General features: G+C 36.3%; 1 protein-coding gene across 6 annotated transcripts in view; it reads right to left on the bottom strand.

The window, feature by feature from the left end:
* Positions 1 to 15,807, bottom strand: part of TLK1 (tousled like kinase 1) — a 67,866-nt gene that overhangs the window by 11,493 nt on the left and 40,566 nt on the right. For all 6 annotated transcript variants that reach the window (XR_011726556.1, XM_071747383.1, XM_071747380.1 and 3 more), the window contains exons 9-13: positions 15,232 to 15,342; positions 13,892 to 14,028; positions 12,527 to 12,715; positions 6,329 to 6,395; positions 2,608 to 2,705 (exon numbers count right to left, since the gene is read on the bottom strand). Coding sequence is in view for 5 of the 6 variants with exons in the window: in XM_071747383.1 (XP_071603484.1) it covers positions 2,608 to 2,705; positions 6,329 to 6,395; positions 12,527 to 12,715; positions 13,892 to 14,028; positions 15,232 to 15,342 (602 nt within the window). In the remaining variant the exon portion in view is untranslated. The remainder of the gene's footprint in view (positions 1 to 2,607; positions 2,706 to 6,328; positions 6,396 to 12,526; positions 12,716 to 13,891; positions 14,029 to 15,231; positions 15,343 to 15,807) is intronic.

Genomic DNA, 15,807 nt, shown 5'->3' with positions numbered 1-15,807 from the left:
CACCCTAATCAAAAGCAAGAAGAAAACCTTCCAAACACTCTCCTGAATTGTACAGAAGACAAAACTATATCATTGCATCCAACTAGGGGAAAGGGAGAACACTTACTCATCACATTCTAGTGCAATGACGAGATAACTATACTCACAAATCTAGGGCCACTTTCCAACTATACTCCATAGAAAACTTTTAGGAAGACTGTAGGGCTAATCTGCAAATTGTCATTCCCATCCTTCCATGTTCTCTACAATTTTGGAGTATGGTCATAGGTAGTCAAGTATTTGAAGGAAGTTCCATATTCTTGCTTCCTGTGCCCCTTTTAAATACAAAGCTTCCTTCACTATGAAAATACATATTTCAATGGTAAAACAATTTTTTAAAATCATTAACAGTAAGTAAAGCACTCAGTGTAAATGAAATAAACTTAAAAGTGGCATCATTAAGTGATTGCTGTCATGTAACCAGTAGCCTAACTCTTTAAAACCACTCAACAAATTTATATTCATATTTTCTTGGTCCTTCAATTATATGTATGCCTCCAGTAAGTCTGATCTTAAGAACTTTACCACCTTCCTGGTCCATTTGTGCTTTTACTACTCTGTGTGGCTCCTCATGGCTCAGTGGGGCTCTAAACCTAGACAAAGCAGCCCTACCCTGCACTCTCAACTCCTCCTGTTATCCCAGTGCAATATTTCCTACTTTCCACTGTCAAGGCTGGAACCCCAAACAGGTGAGTGTGCAGTCCACCTAATATTTAGGATGCACAGGAAGGGCATACACGGGTACAGGGATATAGATGGGAATGCTGCTAGAACAAGAGAGAGGGCTCAGCTCTGCACAACAGCTGGAAGCTGAAAACCTAACAGGCTCTCTATCAGGACCCACACTATTTCACTTCAGAACCTCCTCCCTTAATCAAACAGTCAGTTTGCCAAAACACATTAGGAAAGGGGCTACAGACCTAACTACAGACCTTCTCCATTGCTTCTGTCTTCTGTACTGTGAGTGTAAGCTGCAGCTTGGCCACTTGGTAAATGCTCAAGTCTAAACTCCCACAAAATCACGAGCACACAGTTTACAGCCTTTCATTCTGTACAGTAAAATGTGTCAACAATGACTGCAGAAAATGGGCAGTAAAGCTGCATGTCTGCTTGTCTGAGTCTTGTTACTCTCTTTCCCACCAGATTTATAATTTGAATGTTTGTTGCTCACATACACAAAAGTTATACAGACAAAGCTTGCCATTTTCCTCTGGCATTTATCCCTTCCTTGTTGAATGATCTCCTGGGTGTTGTTTTTGGGTTGTTTTTTTTTTTCCAGTATTCTAATGCAAACACTGAAGATTAATCTGCACAGACCTGCTTGGTTATTGTTGTAAGACATTTATTTTTAAAAGAAAATATTCTGCCTTTGAATTGTAAGCATCAACAGCCATTATGCAAAACAGGACCACTTCAGCTATCAATTAGCTACATGGTAACAAAAATTTTCCGCACTCCTCCAGGGTAGGTATGGGGACCACTAAAACAAAGTACAAGTTCACATCCCATTGTTTTAAGATTTACAAGTCTTAGTGCATGTATAATTCTATTGTGTCTGAAAAGTAAAAAATAAAATAAAATTCTGACATCTTAAGGCTACTATTTCTTAAATTAGTAAATTCTGCAATTTACTATCGCAGAAAGAAAGAATGCCAGTCCTAATCTTCTTCCCAGCTGCTCATCCCACCCTTTCACTGCCCTCTCCTCATGACAGTATGAGCATTTTTGCAACTGGGGCAAAGAACTACAACCGGAAATTGTTACAGTGTTAAAATTAATCCAGAAAAAAAGAAGCCACAGGAGCTGGTTTTAAGGTGGATCGATTTCCAGCATCTGATCAGTAAAGACACTGAGTGTGAAAGGAAACATGGCATGGGCATAAAGAAGTAGTTTGGGATAGGCAGAATCAGTTCATTTCAAGCATCAGTGGCAAATTAAAGCGCTGGTGAAACTGTAGTGTTAGTGCCTGTACTTGCTGTCATGGAGAAGACACTTATTTTTGTTATGTAATGGTGACTTTCAAATCTCCACAGTAATAGCCAATATTAAATAACCACTTAACATTATAATATGTTGCCATGCAAGCTGACATACAGAGTAACATTTAATATAATGCAAAAGACTTTGCATTTGTCTTATTTGTCTTATTCCTACTAGGTACCTGTACCTAGTAGGACTGAAATTACAGTGCAAGAATAAATTGCTGCTGTTGCATCAATCTCCCCACCATTTTCGTGCATTATTGTCAGCTAAGTGAACTGCATTAGCTTCTCTTACAAGTATTTTTTTTTTTAGCCTAGTAACACAGCCTAGCAATTTTTAGCTCTCCTGCCATTATAAGCTGGGTAGATATCTTATTGCTTGCATATTCAATAAAAGCACTAACAAGTTTGCCAAATTATAAGTAATTTGATTTTTTCAAAAGTTTAAATAAGTTGGTATTTAAAATATATGCAGAAACAAAGATATCAAAGAAACATTTATGAACAAACCTCTCTCCTGTAGGTTACTTTTTATTTTAGAGCATTATTTTAAAAAAAGATGTGCAAAATTAAGACCGTCTCTTACTGTGAATTATCTTCATTATTTATTCTTTTCAGTTCTCTAATGTGAAGATTCCTAACTCTTTCCAAACGTTCAAGTTCTGCTTGTATTTCAGCTTCCTCCTGCAAATGAAAAGAATGAAATATAAAAGCTCATTTACTCCCCATTTGAAAAGGATATTTTTACCTCTGCATCAATACTAGTGGTGATGGAGGAACATTACATTACAAAACCCTGCTGAACTAGAATAAAACATTGCTTCTCTCTTAAAGCCAGAAATATTCGGAAAGATAAGGCAAAAACCTGTTTCAAGGAACCTTTCTGTCCATGAACCCACAGGTAATGGTATGTTCACAGTTTTGTTCTGCACTGTAGGGAAGCTATTTGAAATGAGAGGTAGCTGGGTTTTGTACTAAAGCCAGAAAGATAAATTATCTGGGAAGCAGTCTGAAATTGATGTACAAAGAAGAAAAAACCCGAGATACGTGCAGTTAAGAGATTTTGTACAAACCGACAAATTAAGAAGTTTTAAATGTTTTGAAGCTGAAGTGCATACCAAAAAAAGAATAAAAGAGCAAATCGTTACAGCTGAGGCATTCTTAAGGTGTTGATGTAAGACACCAAAATCAAGCTAATTTAGAAAGATTTCTCCATTTGTATCTTCTTAGAATTACAAATGCAGAATGTGTATTGCTTAAGATTTTGAGAGTAACTTCAAAAGAAGCTTGTCAGATATGAGCACACTTCCTAACTAATTACACTTAAAATTCTCTCATCTTTTTGCTCCTTATTAGAGACCACAAAATTAGTTTATTCAGATTCCTTAAAAAAGTAAAGAATTAAGAATGCCTGATTTGTGAAGACCTATGCATCTATACTCAAAGTGAAAAACATACTCATGGAAAGACACCGCAGGAAGGGCTGCATCAATTTCAGAGTTAGTACCTCTAGACCTCACAAGTATGAATAAAAGGGAGACAAAATTAGTTCATACCAGAAAGCCCATAATTATGGTATTATTCTAGCTGAGAAAGAAAACCTCGCATTTCAAACATATTTTTAGTAGCAGTGCCAGTGGAAGCAGTGTCCCACATCTTCTCTAACAGTCTCCTGTACAGCCACATGGTGAACTAAACTGGAAAACTAACCAATCCTTATAGAAAAAAAAAAATAAAAAAAAAAAAATGTGAAGCCTCAGAAAGAGATAGGTATTTGTGTTTTCAAAGAAACTAGATCAGTTCTCCAATCTAGTTTATATTGGGACTGCACAAAATGGTGGTGCTGGTAAAAGCAACAGTGCAATGAGTCACAGTACAAGGGGATGATGGCAGAAGTTAGCAGAGGGAAGAGAAAATGCTGTAAAAAATGGTATTTCCAAACACTGTATATCATAGAACCACATCCTGAAGCAACAATTGTATTTATGTAATTGAAAGCACACATTAAATGACCACATTTCCACCATGTCGAGGAGTCTGGACCAGATGATTTCTGTGGGTACCCTGAATCCCTTTCCATAACTTAAGGAAAAAAAACTCTTATCACAAAACAAGGCACTTAGTGAACCTAAATTCAGAAAAAAACAAAAATCAAAACAAATTCCTAGTAATTTAAAAGCTGGACTAAAGAACACTAAGCTGCTAGCATATCTGGGTGCACTATTTGTTTTTCCTAACAAATAATGTTTAGAGTTGTGCATTTTTTCTCCTGTTTATACAATGTTAATTTTTTTTTTTAATTAATATTTAGGTTGATCCTTGCAGTTCTCTGTTAAATACCCTGAAATTATATTCCTCATAACCCAACAGTCCTTTCTAAAGAATTCTAGCCCTTCTCCCCCTGCAAAAGGCCACACACTTAAACACACACAATTGTCCATGTTCTTCCCAAAGGCTGACAAAAAAAATAATCCATCAGTTATGCCTCTTTTGGGCTTTTTTGTTCATATATTATGCAATTCAGCGGTTCTCAAAATGTGGTTCATAGGCCAATGTTAGTCCAAAGAGAACTGGCTGGTTGCATTGTTTCCAGCTGTTATTTAGGACACTCAGGCTGTGAATACCTTTAAGCAAGAATGAACCAGCTTAGCTGCCTCAGGTCACTGCTATATAAAAGGAAGTGAGAAAACAAGAGCCTCTCTCCAGGACCAAAGCTGCTAGCTGGAAAAGAATTTCCTGGTGAGCAGAAGGAAAAGAAAACTGGTGGTGGCAGCATGTACAGGGCACCAAAAATAAGAGCACCAGGAAAGCATCTGGAGAATGAAAAGGAAGAGAAGCAGATAGCAAAAGAGCACATGCAGAAAGAAAGAAGAAAAAAAGGTAACCCAAAAAGAAGCACTGAGGAAAAAGCAGAGCCACGTAATAAGAAGATAACAAAATTGTTTTTCTTAGTTAAAAACAAAATCTGTATTTCATGTAAGAATGAAAACGCAAGTATGCATTTTTATTACTATTGTCAGATATATTAAAACATGATTTGCTAAGAAATAACGTTTGTTTCCCCTCTGACATCAGCCAAGGAAGTTCCCTCTCACACGGAGTACCCCAGCACTGATGCTCAAGGTGAATACAAAATTCAGGTATTGAACAAACTTATAACAGCTTCCTTCACATGTCACTTGAAATTTCTATTAGACTTCAAGAAAGCTAAAGCATGGAAAAAACCTGCAGAATTTCCTAACAGAATTTCATGTGAAGCTGGTGCTGTTTCTAAAGCACTAACAATAAAGAACTATGAAGTTTGAACTCCTCCAGTGCAAACAAGTTTATATGCAGATTCCCTACCACAAATGCAAGTACTTTCTTGTTATATTCTTTAAAAAAAGAGCAGTGTTCTCAAGGGGCCCAGTTCAGTTTATATTATAGCAGAATTTATAACAGGTAACGTACATTTGAAGATTACAGGGCAGAAATAGATTCTTGCAACATTTCAAGGGGTAAAACACAACGGCCTGTTCTGATTGAACATCTCAAATACATCTGTTCAACAGAACAAGGTACTTTCCTTTCACACTTGTTGAGATATTTCTGGCTGCTTCAACTGCCTTTTCACAAATTATTCCTAAAAAGCTTTGCTTGAATAAGCAGTTGTTCATTAATACCATAACTATCTCATTACACAGATTTATTAGAATTATAGGCTTCAAGAAAAAGTGCTACTTTTTTAAAAGTCAAAAACCAAGTAGAATATCTGACTGCAAAAATAATTGGAGACACAGAAGAAATATTTTTCATAAAAGCAGAAAAATTATATTGTCTTTTGTGACAGGCAGTATGCTGACAACAACTGAAGTGGATACTGTACCTGATCAAAACGTTGTATTAATATATATTAATTCAGAAATGTGGTGCTTTTGTAAATTGGACTTTTATAAAGGTCAGAAGTGAACATAAAAACCCCATATATCAAACTTAGCTGACTCTGCTTTCTCAGCTCTAAAACAAAAGCAGTATTGGCAGCATCATCACTGTTACCTCTATCAGAAGGATTCAAGGAATTAGTACAGTGGAAGTACTGGAAGTACTCACTACTACTCCCCTGAACTCCCAGTATTTATGGTTAGTTGCACAAAATAAATAAATAAATAAAGGAAAAACACTATTAGGCATAACATTGGACAGCACTTTTAATGTTACATTTTCTAACCAAATAGCTCACAAGCCCTCTCCTTATAGTGGAAGTACTCGCTTTTATCGTTTTGGGTATGGTCAAAAAACTGTCCTAGAATACCAGACCATATACACACCTTTTTGAGATGTCCTAATCGAAGTTTGAAAATTTCTTCCTGTTCATGATACTCTGCTAGAGTCAAGCTGAAAGAAATCAAAACAACCATGTGATTACAGCTTTTACATGATGGTAAACAAATCAATAGTATTCTTACTTAAGTACTACAGCAAATACAGTTTCTTCTGTTAATTATTTACTACCACAATACTAGGACTACATTTTGAACCATCTGAACATCTTGATTTAGAATTTCAGGGCCAAAACATACTTAAAGAATGCATTTGTGTCTGGTATTCTGCAGTATTAACTGCTTCTACCATTGAAACATTTCTGTTCTCTCAGATTAAGATTACCAGGATGCATCCTGAATGATATCACTGTCCCAGTATTATAGCTGATGCTACTCAACTGCTTGATTCTCAGCTCTAACACTTAACAAACGAGAGGAGGGAGGATCCAGAAACCAAACAGATTGAAAATACTGGATTTTTAAGCTGTTATTTAAAGAACAGTGCAAACCCATACATTCCAAGTTCATTAACACTACATTTTGCATGAGAACACAAGTTCAGTTTTGAATAGGCTTGTGACTCTTTTGCTTGCTCTCTTTTCATCTTCCTTTGAGAAAAGATCTGGCTCCAACTTGTTCAGTGGTCCCTTGCTGCCTCTGGACTTGCTAGGACACAAAGTGAGTTATCATTCAGAGGATCTAGACTGTCCATATGAATTAGGAACTAAGAAACCCACAAACTGACTGCATGCAGAGTCTATCTGACAAATGAAGAAAAGAAGACAGAGAAGACAAACCACCAAAGAAAAGAAACCAAAGAGACTTCAAATTCTAGAGAAGAAACCATAGGCATATGACGAAGGAGAACAGGGGCTGGGGAAGAAGAAAGAGTTTCCTTGAAACAATTCACACAAATCCCTAAGAACAATTTTGAGACTGAATGTTTACAGTCTTCTATTGGTAGAATCTCCTCTGGACAACTTACATCTTAAAAGAAAAGGCATTAAAGCAAAAGTGAAATAGGGTGTCTCAGTAGGTAGGAAACCTGGCAATGCATTCTCTGTATAGTCCAAACAACAGCAAGAAACCTAAGGAAACAGAGCTCTAATACACCAGCAGTGCCTTTCAGAGAGAGCATCAAGGCCAGACAACTCACAGCAGCATCCCTGACTTTTCCATACTTATATTCAAGCAGTGAATGATAATATGGATTAAGTTCTTAAATTTAAAAGGCAAAGGATCAATGCTGAACTACACCACCTTGAATACTATTCTCTCCAGATTCCTGTCTGCAGTATAAATTATATGTTTGTGCATTCCCAGAAATACAGATAGTAAAGTTTCTCTTTCTCAGGAAGAAGAGTATTTTGGTAGATTAACAAAGCTGAACCACAAGTAAAACACACTGAAAATATCAAGTTTATAACATGACCTTCCAGAGTTTTCAGCAACCACTATGCAATCCCCTGAAAATCCAACAAAGTGTAGGAAATCTGGTCCTTTTTATAAAACCTCAGCTATCAGAGCTATGACAAAGTGCCTAGACAGCTTTAGCAAGTACTGCCTTCCAAAAAGTTCGTAAATAGCCCTCTTGAGCAAAGAGTACAAGTTAGAGGTCATATTGAAAACATTAAGATTCAAAGTAACTTTTTCCATGTTTCCATGCTATATCCCAGTAAATGACTGTTTTCCATTTTCTTCTGTTTCCTTACAAATCTAACTCTACTAGAGGCACAGCATGATTCGCAGCAATTTGAAACTGTCATTACTGACCACTACATTTTGAAGGAAGGCATATAAAATGCTAACTGTACACAGACGGAGTCACTTTGGATTTTGTTCATTTATTTACAAGAGCAAAACTTCATTCCCTCATATTCAGAAACATTTACTTTTTCTCAGTTTGGAACTAGGAGTTCATTACTTTTTATCTATAAAATTACTGTACTTCATGTTAAAATAGCACACAAAAAATAGCAGTAAAACAATGACTGTGCATGCTGCCTGCTTTCTGGCTTCAGGCACGACTGTGTGCTGCACAGGCTGAGAACATCCAGCCTAGAGACTGCATCAGCCCATCTCTTCCCACCTGGATCCATCCACCATCCCACCACTTCAGAACAGAATTCACAAATCAGGCACCATCTCATCCTGCAAAGGGGTTGCTCCTCCATCACCCTGAGACACATATCTCTCATCACATGCAGAGAAAGCAAGGTTGAGGAGCACTAAGGAGAGAAGTTGGCCAGAAACAGGCTGCTGCCATCCACTAAAGGAACTCAGGTTGGATAGCCAGGCTGGAGACTAAGGAGCACTGCAGAAGAATTGCTAAGCAACAAATGCTGTATTTTAACTGCCCATTGCCAAATGAAATACCCACATCCAAGGAATTTCTTACATTCTCATAAAAGTACTGGACATAATCTGTGTATGTGGTGTAATTTTCCTGTGACTTGTAGGACCATGGTGTGTCACCTTTACTTGTTGTGGGACAAAGCAGACAGCTTACCTGTTCTGAAAGGCTTGATTATCACCACTTTAAACTTTTCCTTTTTTAAATTAGCAAAAATAGGCCTTCCAGTCATTTAACAATGCTTTCATAGCCACATTTCAAGGGCTTTGACAGTATGCACAGATAGACATAACCAACCCTCTTTGCACTTCTTTCTCACATGTTCTGACAAAACCTTCTGTGATCAAAACTACTCTTACTAGGGGGGCCAGAGAAGAGAAAAAAAAAAAAAAAATGGTCAAGTGCTCCTTGGTTTTCATGACAACGGAGCCTGGCACATTTACAATCATCTCTCCTCCCACCTTCTCTGTCCTGGATACGCAGGCACATTAGAATGTGGCCATGCCACCAGCAGCCAAACACATCCAGTACAATTGTTTAGTAACAATTTCTTAAGTGCTCCTTTTTTTGGTCCAACCTTATTCTCACTCTAGTTCCTCGAATTTCTACAAGGACAAGCAGACACTGACCAAGTCAAAGCCTTCCATGATGTCTTTTCATCTATTGTTTCCATGTCTGCCTTAGAAAGAGACTGCCTCGGGAAAGGAGCTGTCTTTACTTGTCCTGTGAACCAGGCACATTGTTGGCAGTTCAGCCCAAAAAAAGTTTCTGAAAATATTTTTATTTGTTCCATACAGAACAGAATGCTCCCTCTAAATGATGCATTTATTCTGCTACAGTAACAAACTCTGCCAGCTCCCTCTGCTCTCCTATTCCAAGCTGCATGCAGGGACATGGATGCCTGCAGACTCCCATGGAGGAACTGGGAAGCAGAGGAAGAGGTGACTGGCAAGTGAATGCAACTGACAAAGCTGAGGCTGCCCAGGAAGGACTATGCCATCTAAACAAAATAAAACATTGCTCCCAAAAATAACTGCCTAGTGAAACAGAAGCTGCTTCCAAGAAGCAGGGACTAGTATCATAATCTCTCAAGTGTCCAAAGAATTTGGAATAAAGTTCTCAAACAGATTTTTCTACAGCTAAGAAAGCAACCTTTACTTTAAATGACATTTTTTCTTTAAGTAAATTCCAATTTATTATTTTCTTGTAGGTCTAGTAAAATTACTTAGCTCAGTAGAAGATCGACTAGTTCAGGCCACAAAAAGGGAAAGGATGGTGGAAAACCAGGACAGTGTTTAGATTCATCTGTCCCATGTAACTTGAACACTAAACCCACCATTGGCTCACAGACCTGGCAGATGGCCACTTCTATACTAATAACTTCGGTGCAAAAATTATCAATTCGAATCAGAGAGTGTTCTTTTTAAGAGCAGGAACACCTCAGGCAACACCTTAAATACATTTCAAAAGTTAACACCTGTTTTCAGAAAGGGTTTCAATTGTACTGCTTCCTACAAAGCTACAGATTGTTTTGTCTTGTCAATACCTGCAGCTGTAGACATTTTCTAAAGCAAATAACACCGCAGGAGAGATACTTGTTGCTAACAACTGATAGTGAGATCTTTGTTACATTCTTTGCTTAAAAACCCCACAATTGGTTGTTCACTTGCATGTATGTTGTACTAATTTACTACTGGTTTAGTTCATTAATCTTGAGCAGCTTTGCATTTCTGCCTGCCTCGTATAAACAAAACCTTTTGCATTTGGCTATAGTAATTGAGATCATTACTTGCAAAGTCACACAGGAACAGTGATAGGCACAATGTGAAGTGAGGGATCATGCACAGCAGAGGACAAATTTACCCTGACGTGGAAGTGCACAATTAGTAATTGTGCTACCAAGACACACAAAACATTATTTAATTCTGTACTGAGAAGCAGAGAGGCATCAACACATAATACTACTTAAAAAACTGTAATGAAACCTAACCATAAACATTTTTAAAATCCTTTCCAGTTAAGGCCTAAAAGTATGATGCAACTTAATGATTCTTTGATCTCGGGGGACATTACAGACCTTTTCAAAGGTTTGAAACAAAACTTACAAGCTTATCCTATAGGCAACTTGTATCTAGATTATACATTGACCAAAGACGTATACTTAAAGGCAAAACATTTTTGTTCAATAACATCTTACATTTAAGCTAGCATTAGATACAAAAGTGCAATTCTGGTTGTTCTCTTGGCAACTCCGTATTATCTGTAATAGCAATAATATTCCACATTATATAACAGTAAGTATTTTAATGTGCCATTTAACATTTAACTGGTTAAGCCAAATGAAATGAAAATTTGAAGTTTTTAGTCATTTGGAAATTATTTATATCTGCATAACACAAGAAAATATTCAGAAGTCTATTATCAGAAATTCAGTTTGACCTACTTGATAATTAGAACATTTTCTGTATTTTTTTTCCCAAATATATATTTTATCACTTCCTAAAGCAGCAATAATATTATGGAAATTTAACATGAATCAAGACACGGCCAAAAGCTGGCAAATAAAAAGTTCTGTCATTTTCCAGGTTTTTTCCACTACTTGAATGTTATTTTTAGTAACAAGATGAACTGCATTCAAACAAAAAGGTATTTTTAATACTATGGTAATCTTTACCACACTATTCAGAAGTATTAATTGTGTTCCAAGAAAACACATAGGCACAAAGTATTACTAATGAATCTATCTGAGCAATGACTTCTCACCTCTCTACCAAAAGAAATGAGTAACAACAATAAAGATTTGCTTACATCACCAGCCTTACTACCATATTTTCATGGTATTTTTGACACAGCCAACCAGTTTCACAATAGGAACTTAAAAAAATAATGCATTATGCAAAACACATGCAGCTGCCTTTACCCCCTACTCCCAGAGGTGTAAGATACTACCTCCAGAAGTGAGAGGTGACAAATGACCATGTTTAGCACATGTAGCCTGCTTCTGCAAAGCAACCCATATTAATTTGTTAGTCTTTTCAACCCTAGTTCTTAACTTTTTATTTAAGCTGACTAGGAACAGATACACTATCAGCTGCAGCCTCTTGGCATCGAGGGCAATAACCAGTATCTCAAAGCAGCAACTTCTTAAAAGACCCAAATTTAATGTCAAGAACACATCTGTCTATGTCTTGAATTGCACCACTTCTGTCTGCAGAGAAAAATGTGACCTGAATAATGGGGAATTCTTTGATAGCTCCCAACTTTTATGTTTAAATTACAAATAATTTCAACATTGTCGATATGTGAAATGGGACTGACAACTTATAGATGCTCTCAGGATCCAGCATTTAGAAGGAGAGAAAATAAAAGTGTTTTTTTTTCTGTTTGGTTTTAGACACATCTTCAAACACTGAAAAAAGCTGAAAAGGCTGAAAAAAGCTTTTCTTGTCAGCTAAAGATTGCTACACCAAAAAAAAAAAAAAAAAAAAAAAAGATGTCTAACTAAAGGAGAGGCTCCTAAACCAATAAGGATCAAGAAAATTCAATAGGTATGAGCGACATTACAAGAGTCAGAAACCAGAATAAGAACCCCTGTAGATAAGGAAAACAGAAGGAACATTGCATAAACACAGAGCATGCCTTTCTCTACTGATTTTTACCAAAAATAAAAACGGGCAATTGTATGACATCTACATAGGCAGTGGTGCAAATTTCCCTAACATCAGCAAGTCCTCAGTGAGAATATAGCTGCTGAATATACTGAGTGTCTTTTTATGCTGTTATTTGAATAGAACTCACACAGACAATATCTGAGAATTTATGTAAAAGAGTGATTGAAATGTTAAACTTACAGCTGTGGTAAATTGGGTCTAACAAAGGGATCGTTTTCTGCCCCATTCACAGCTTTATTTTTCCTCTGCTTGGGTTCAGAATTGGCAGATGGTGCCTGAGAGTTATTTGTAGTTGGAGGCTTTCTCTTGGCCAGGAGCTTTCTTTGCCTTTCAATGTCTTCCCTTTGTTGATTCACCCATTCTTGCTGCCTGCAAACCCCCAAAAAAAGCTTTGTTAAAGTTTCATTATTTTGCATTTTTAGAGAACTATCTTTTTAACTGATAAAACATTAAGACATTTTTAAAAACTTCATTGTATACGTGAAAATGTTGTCTACAAAAAAAAAAAACCTGTTCTTCACAAGGTAGGAAAAATTTTTTAAGTTTTGACACAATTTACTTTTTAATTTTTTTTTTTGTTTGTTTGGGGACTTTTTTGGTTTGGTTTGGAAAGTACTATGCATTTCTAGAAAAACAAGAAAAACATATCTGAGCTAGTGGATACCTTCTTTTAAATCATCAAAAGATATCTAACAGTTAATAGAGAGTACTTGATTTTTATAGGTCAAATACTGAATTTTAAATAACTGTTCCCCAGTAAGTTTTCGTTTTGGTTGCATGGCAAACAATTACAGCTTTTATGTAAAACACATATAAAGATTATTTTAAAGATTGTTCTACAAAAAATGCCCCAGGCAATCATATAAATGTAAAATTACATATTGCCCTTCAAAAATTAAAATGTTGGTGCATTATTTTTATGCATACATACATACATGGATCTCCAAAGGCTGACTCAGACTCATTACCAGAGAACATCCTTAAAGCACTGCACAGAACCCTTTTCCTTGGCCCCATCACTGCTAAAATACCTGTTGCAGCAGCTTTCCCCCATCCACTTGCACCAGACCCTAGGTGGGGCCACCAAATTTGTCACTTCTCCTTCAGGGCACTAAGCAGCTGGATGCCTGAAAAAGCTGCTGCAGTGATGGATGTGCAGGCAGCACCTATGTGGCCAACGAGGATTTCACAGACCTCATCTGCCCCAGTGACTGATACAGGGTTTGCTGCTTGGAAAGTCACTGTAATAGTTTTAGAGATCTTTCTACCAGCTGAGCTGAATAATTATGTGCTGCTCATTTAGTACATTCATGCTTTTCTAAGGACAGTCAAAATCCAGTGAAACCAAACTGTCTCTCAAAGACACAGCCTTTGTGTACTCTCCATTGATTAAGGGAGTTCTGCACTATACTCTCAGGCTTCAAAAGGCAAAGTAAAACTCAACATACGAAAAGCTGCTCCAATCCTAGAACCTTAGTAATAAAAAAAAACCACTAGAGGGAACTAACAATTAGTGAGAATTTTAAGAACTCAGCATTGACTAACTTCACAAGATTTTGAAATGCAAAGCCATCTGTCCACTGCTCAGTAAATGAAGCACCATGACGAACTGTTGTAAAATGCCCCAGGCGTAATCTGTCTTGCATGCTCTTCTCTCTGCTTGCCAGCTTTTCCTGTGTGCTCTAAGAAAACAGAAAAAACCTTATATTTAGTAATACTACAATGTTAAAAATCTCAGGAAAAAAATGGTTTTTTTCCTCCCAACAGTCTTCTAATAGAGGGATAAAAGGAGAGCAGATGAGAATACCTTTTACTATTTAACCCCATTTAGACTAATTTCTGCAGAACTCAAACACCTGCAGTTGTCAGAATGAGTAGTACTAACTGATTTGTGCACAAAAAAGTAATCTAAGATCCATTCAGTCTTCATTTAAGTTTATTGTTCATAATTAAGAAAATATTTTCTTTGTAAACACAGCAAAACTGATAAGACTATCAGCATCATACAGGCATTTAATTAAGATTATTTCTGTACATGTCTATTATACTAGCTGAGCCTGCTTAGATACCAGAAAAAGTGCACCTACTACACTTAGCCTGGAGACTCCCTTGACAGAGCATCTATATCACTACTTGTACCAAACTGACTGAGCTCACTCTACATGGGAATGCACTGCATGTGGGTATCTTGGATATTTACCTTAAACTTTTTTTGTATCCTAATTGGTAATAAACTGACTCTGTATTCACTTCTAAGACTTATTTATTTATTATTTTTTTAGTAAAGGTGCTCTAAGAACAGGGAGAGAAATAATGTGTCCATGTCTTTGAAGAAGCTGCTGCTGGTTTAAATATAATTTGCATTAAAATTGAAATACTTATTTCTTTCATAGTAGGATGAAGGTCAACAGTCACCTTCTTTTCCTTGCTTCCATTAATTTGGCACTAACATAGCATTTTAGCATTTTATATCAAAAATTATCTCAGCCACTTATGTGTCTCACAAAGTGATTCTATCCATTTCCTCTCCACAACAGATTATATTCAGAATTTTTTTCATCCACTTCAATATTATTCTCAATGTCTGTACAGATAATTTGCCACATACTACATTCTTTTATGCTTTGCTATATCTGAATTACTCATAATGGGAAATTTCCCTTAAAATAAAAAAGGAGTACTTTCCACAATTTGACAAAGGGTTAACATTTTATTTTTCCTATTCAGGATTTTAAAAACATTTAGTGCCAGATAGAATCCATGCATATGAAGTTTCAGCATCAGAGACCAGTCTGAAAAAGTTAAAGTAAAAATGAAGGAATTGTAATGGAGTTCTACAGCACCCCCACAGTTTCTATCACAGATTTTAAAAGCAGTAAGCTTACCTTTTCAATTAGAAGCTTCTTGCTCATTGAAATACATTTGTTTAATCTTTCTTTATATTTTTCAAGTAGCTTTTGTTGTTCATCTATTTGTCTTCTAAGATCACAGTTAGCCTAATAAATACATACAAAATATTCAAAGATACATAAAAACATTATTTTTAATCAGCTGTCACAGAAGATAAAGGTTGCTACTTTCACATGACTTAAGAAAGCAACATGCATAAACCTACATATTTGAATTCATATAGAGAGGAAAAAATCTAATTTCACAGACGTATCCCAACCTGGAGACCGATGCCTTACTTCCATTTTTATTTCCTTTACAATTAGATGCATTCTGTATTACGGAGCATTCAGCATATAAATAATATATAAAAACATTGTACCAATCCCTTTTCCAGTCCTACAGTGTTAAACTGGAAGTTTAATTTTAGCTTTGGATCTCTGATTGCTGAAATAATGTAAAACCCTAAAAATTTTAATTCAAAAGGAAACAAAAATTTCACAATGCTAAAAGTTTCAATCACTTGAGTAGAAAGTTTAACAAGGTTCTTACATTCCAATTATATTTAACTT

This window comes from Heliangelus exortis, chromosome 6 (genome assembly GCF_036169615.1).
Source record: "Heliangelus exortis chromosome 6, bHelExo1.hap1, whole genome shotgun sequence".
Lineage (NCBI taxonomy): Eukaryota > Metazoa > Chordata > Aves > Apodiformes > Trochilidae > Heliangelus > Heliangelus exortis.
Note: the sequence above shows the minus strand (reverse complement) of the source record. Positions and strands in the feature narration are given on the sequence as shown.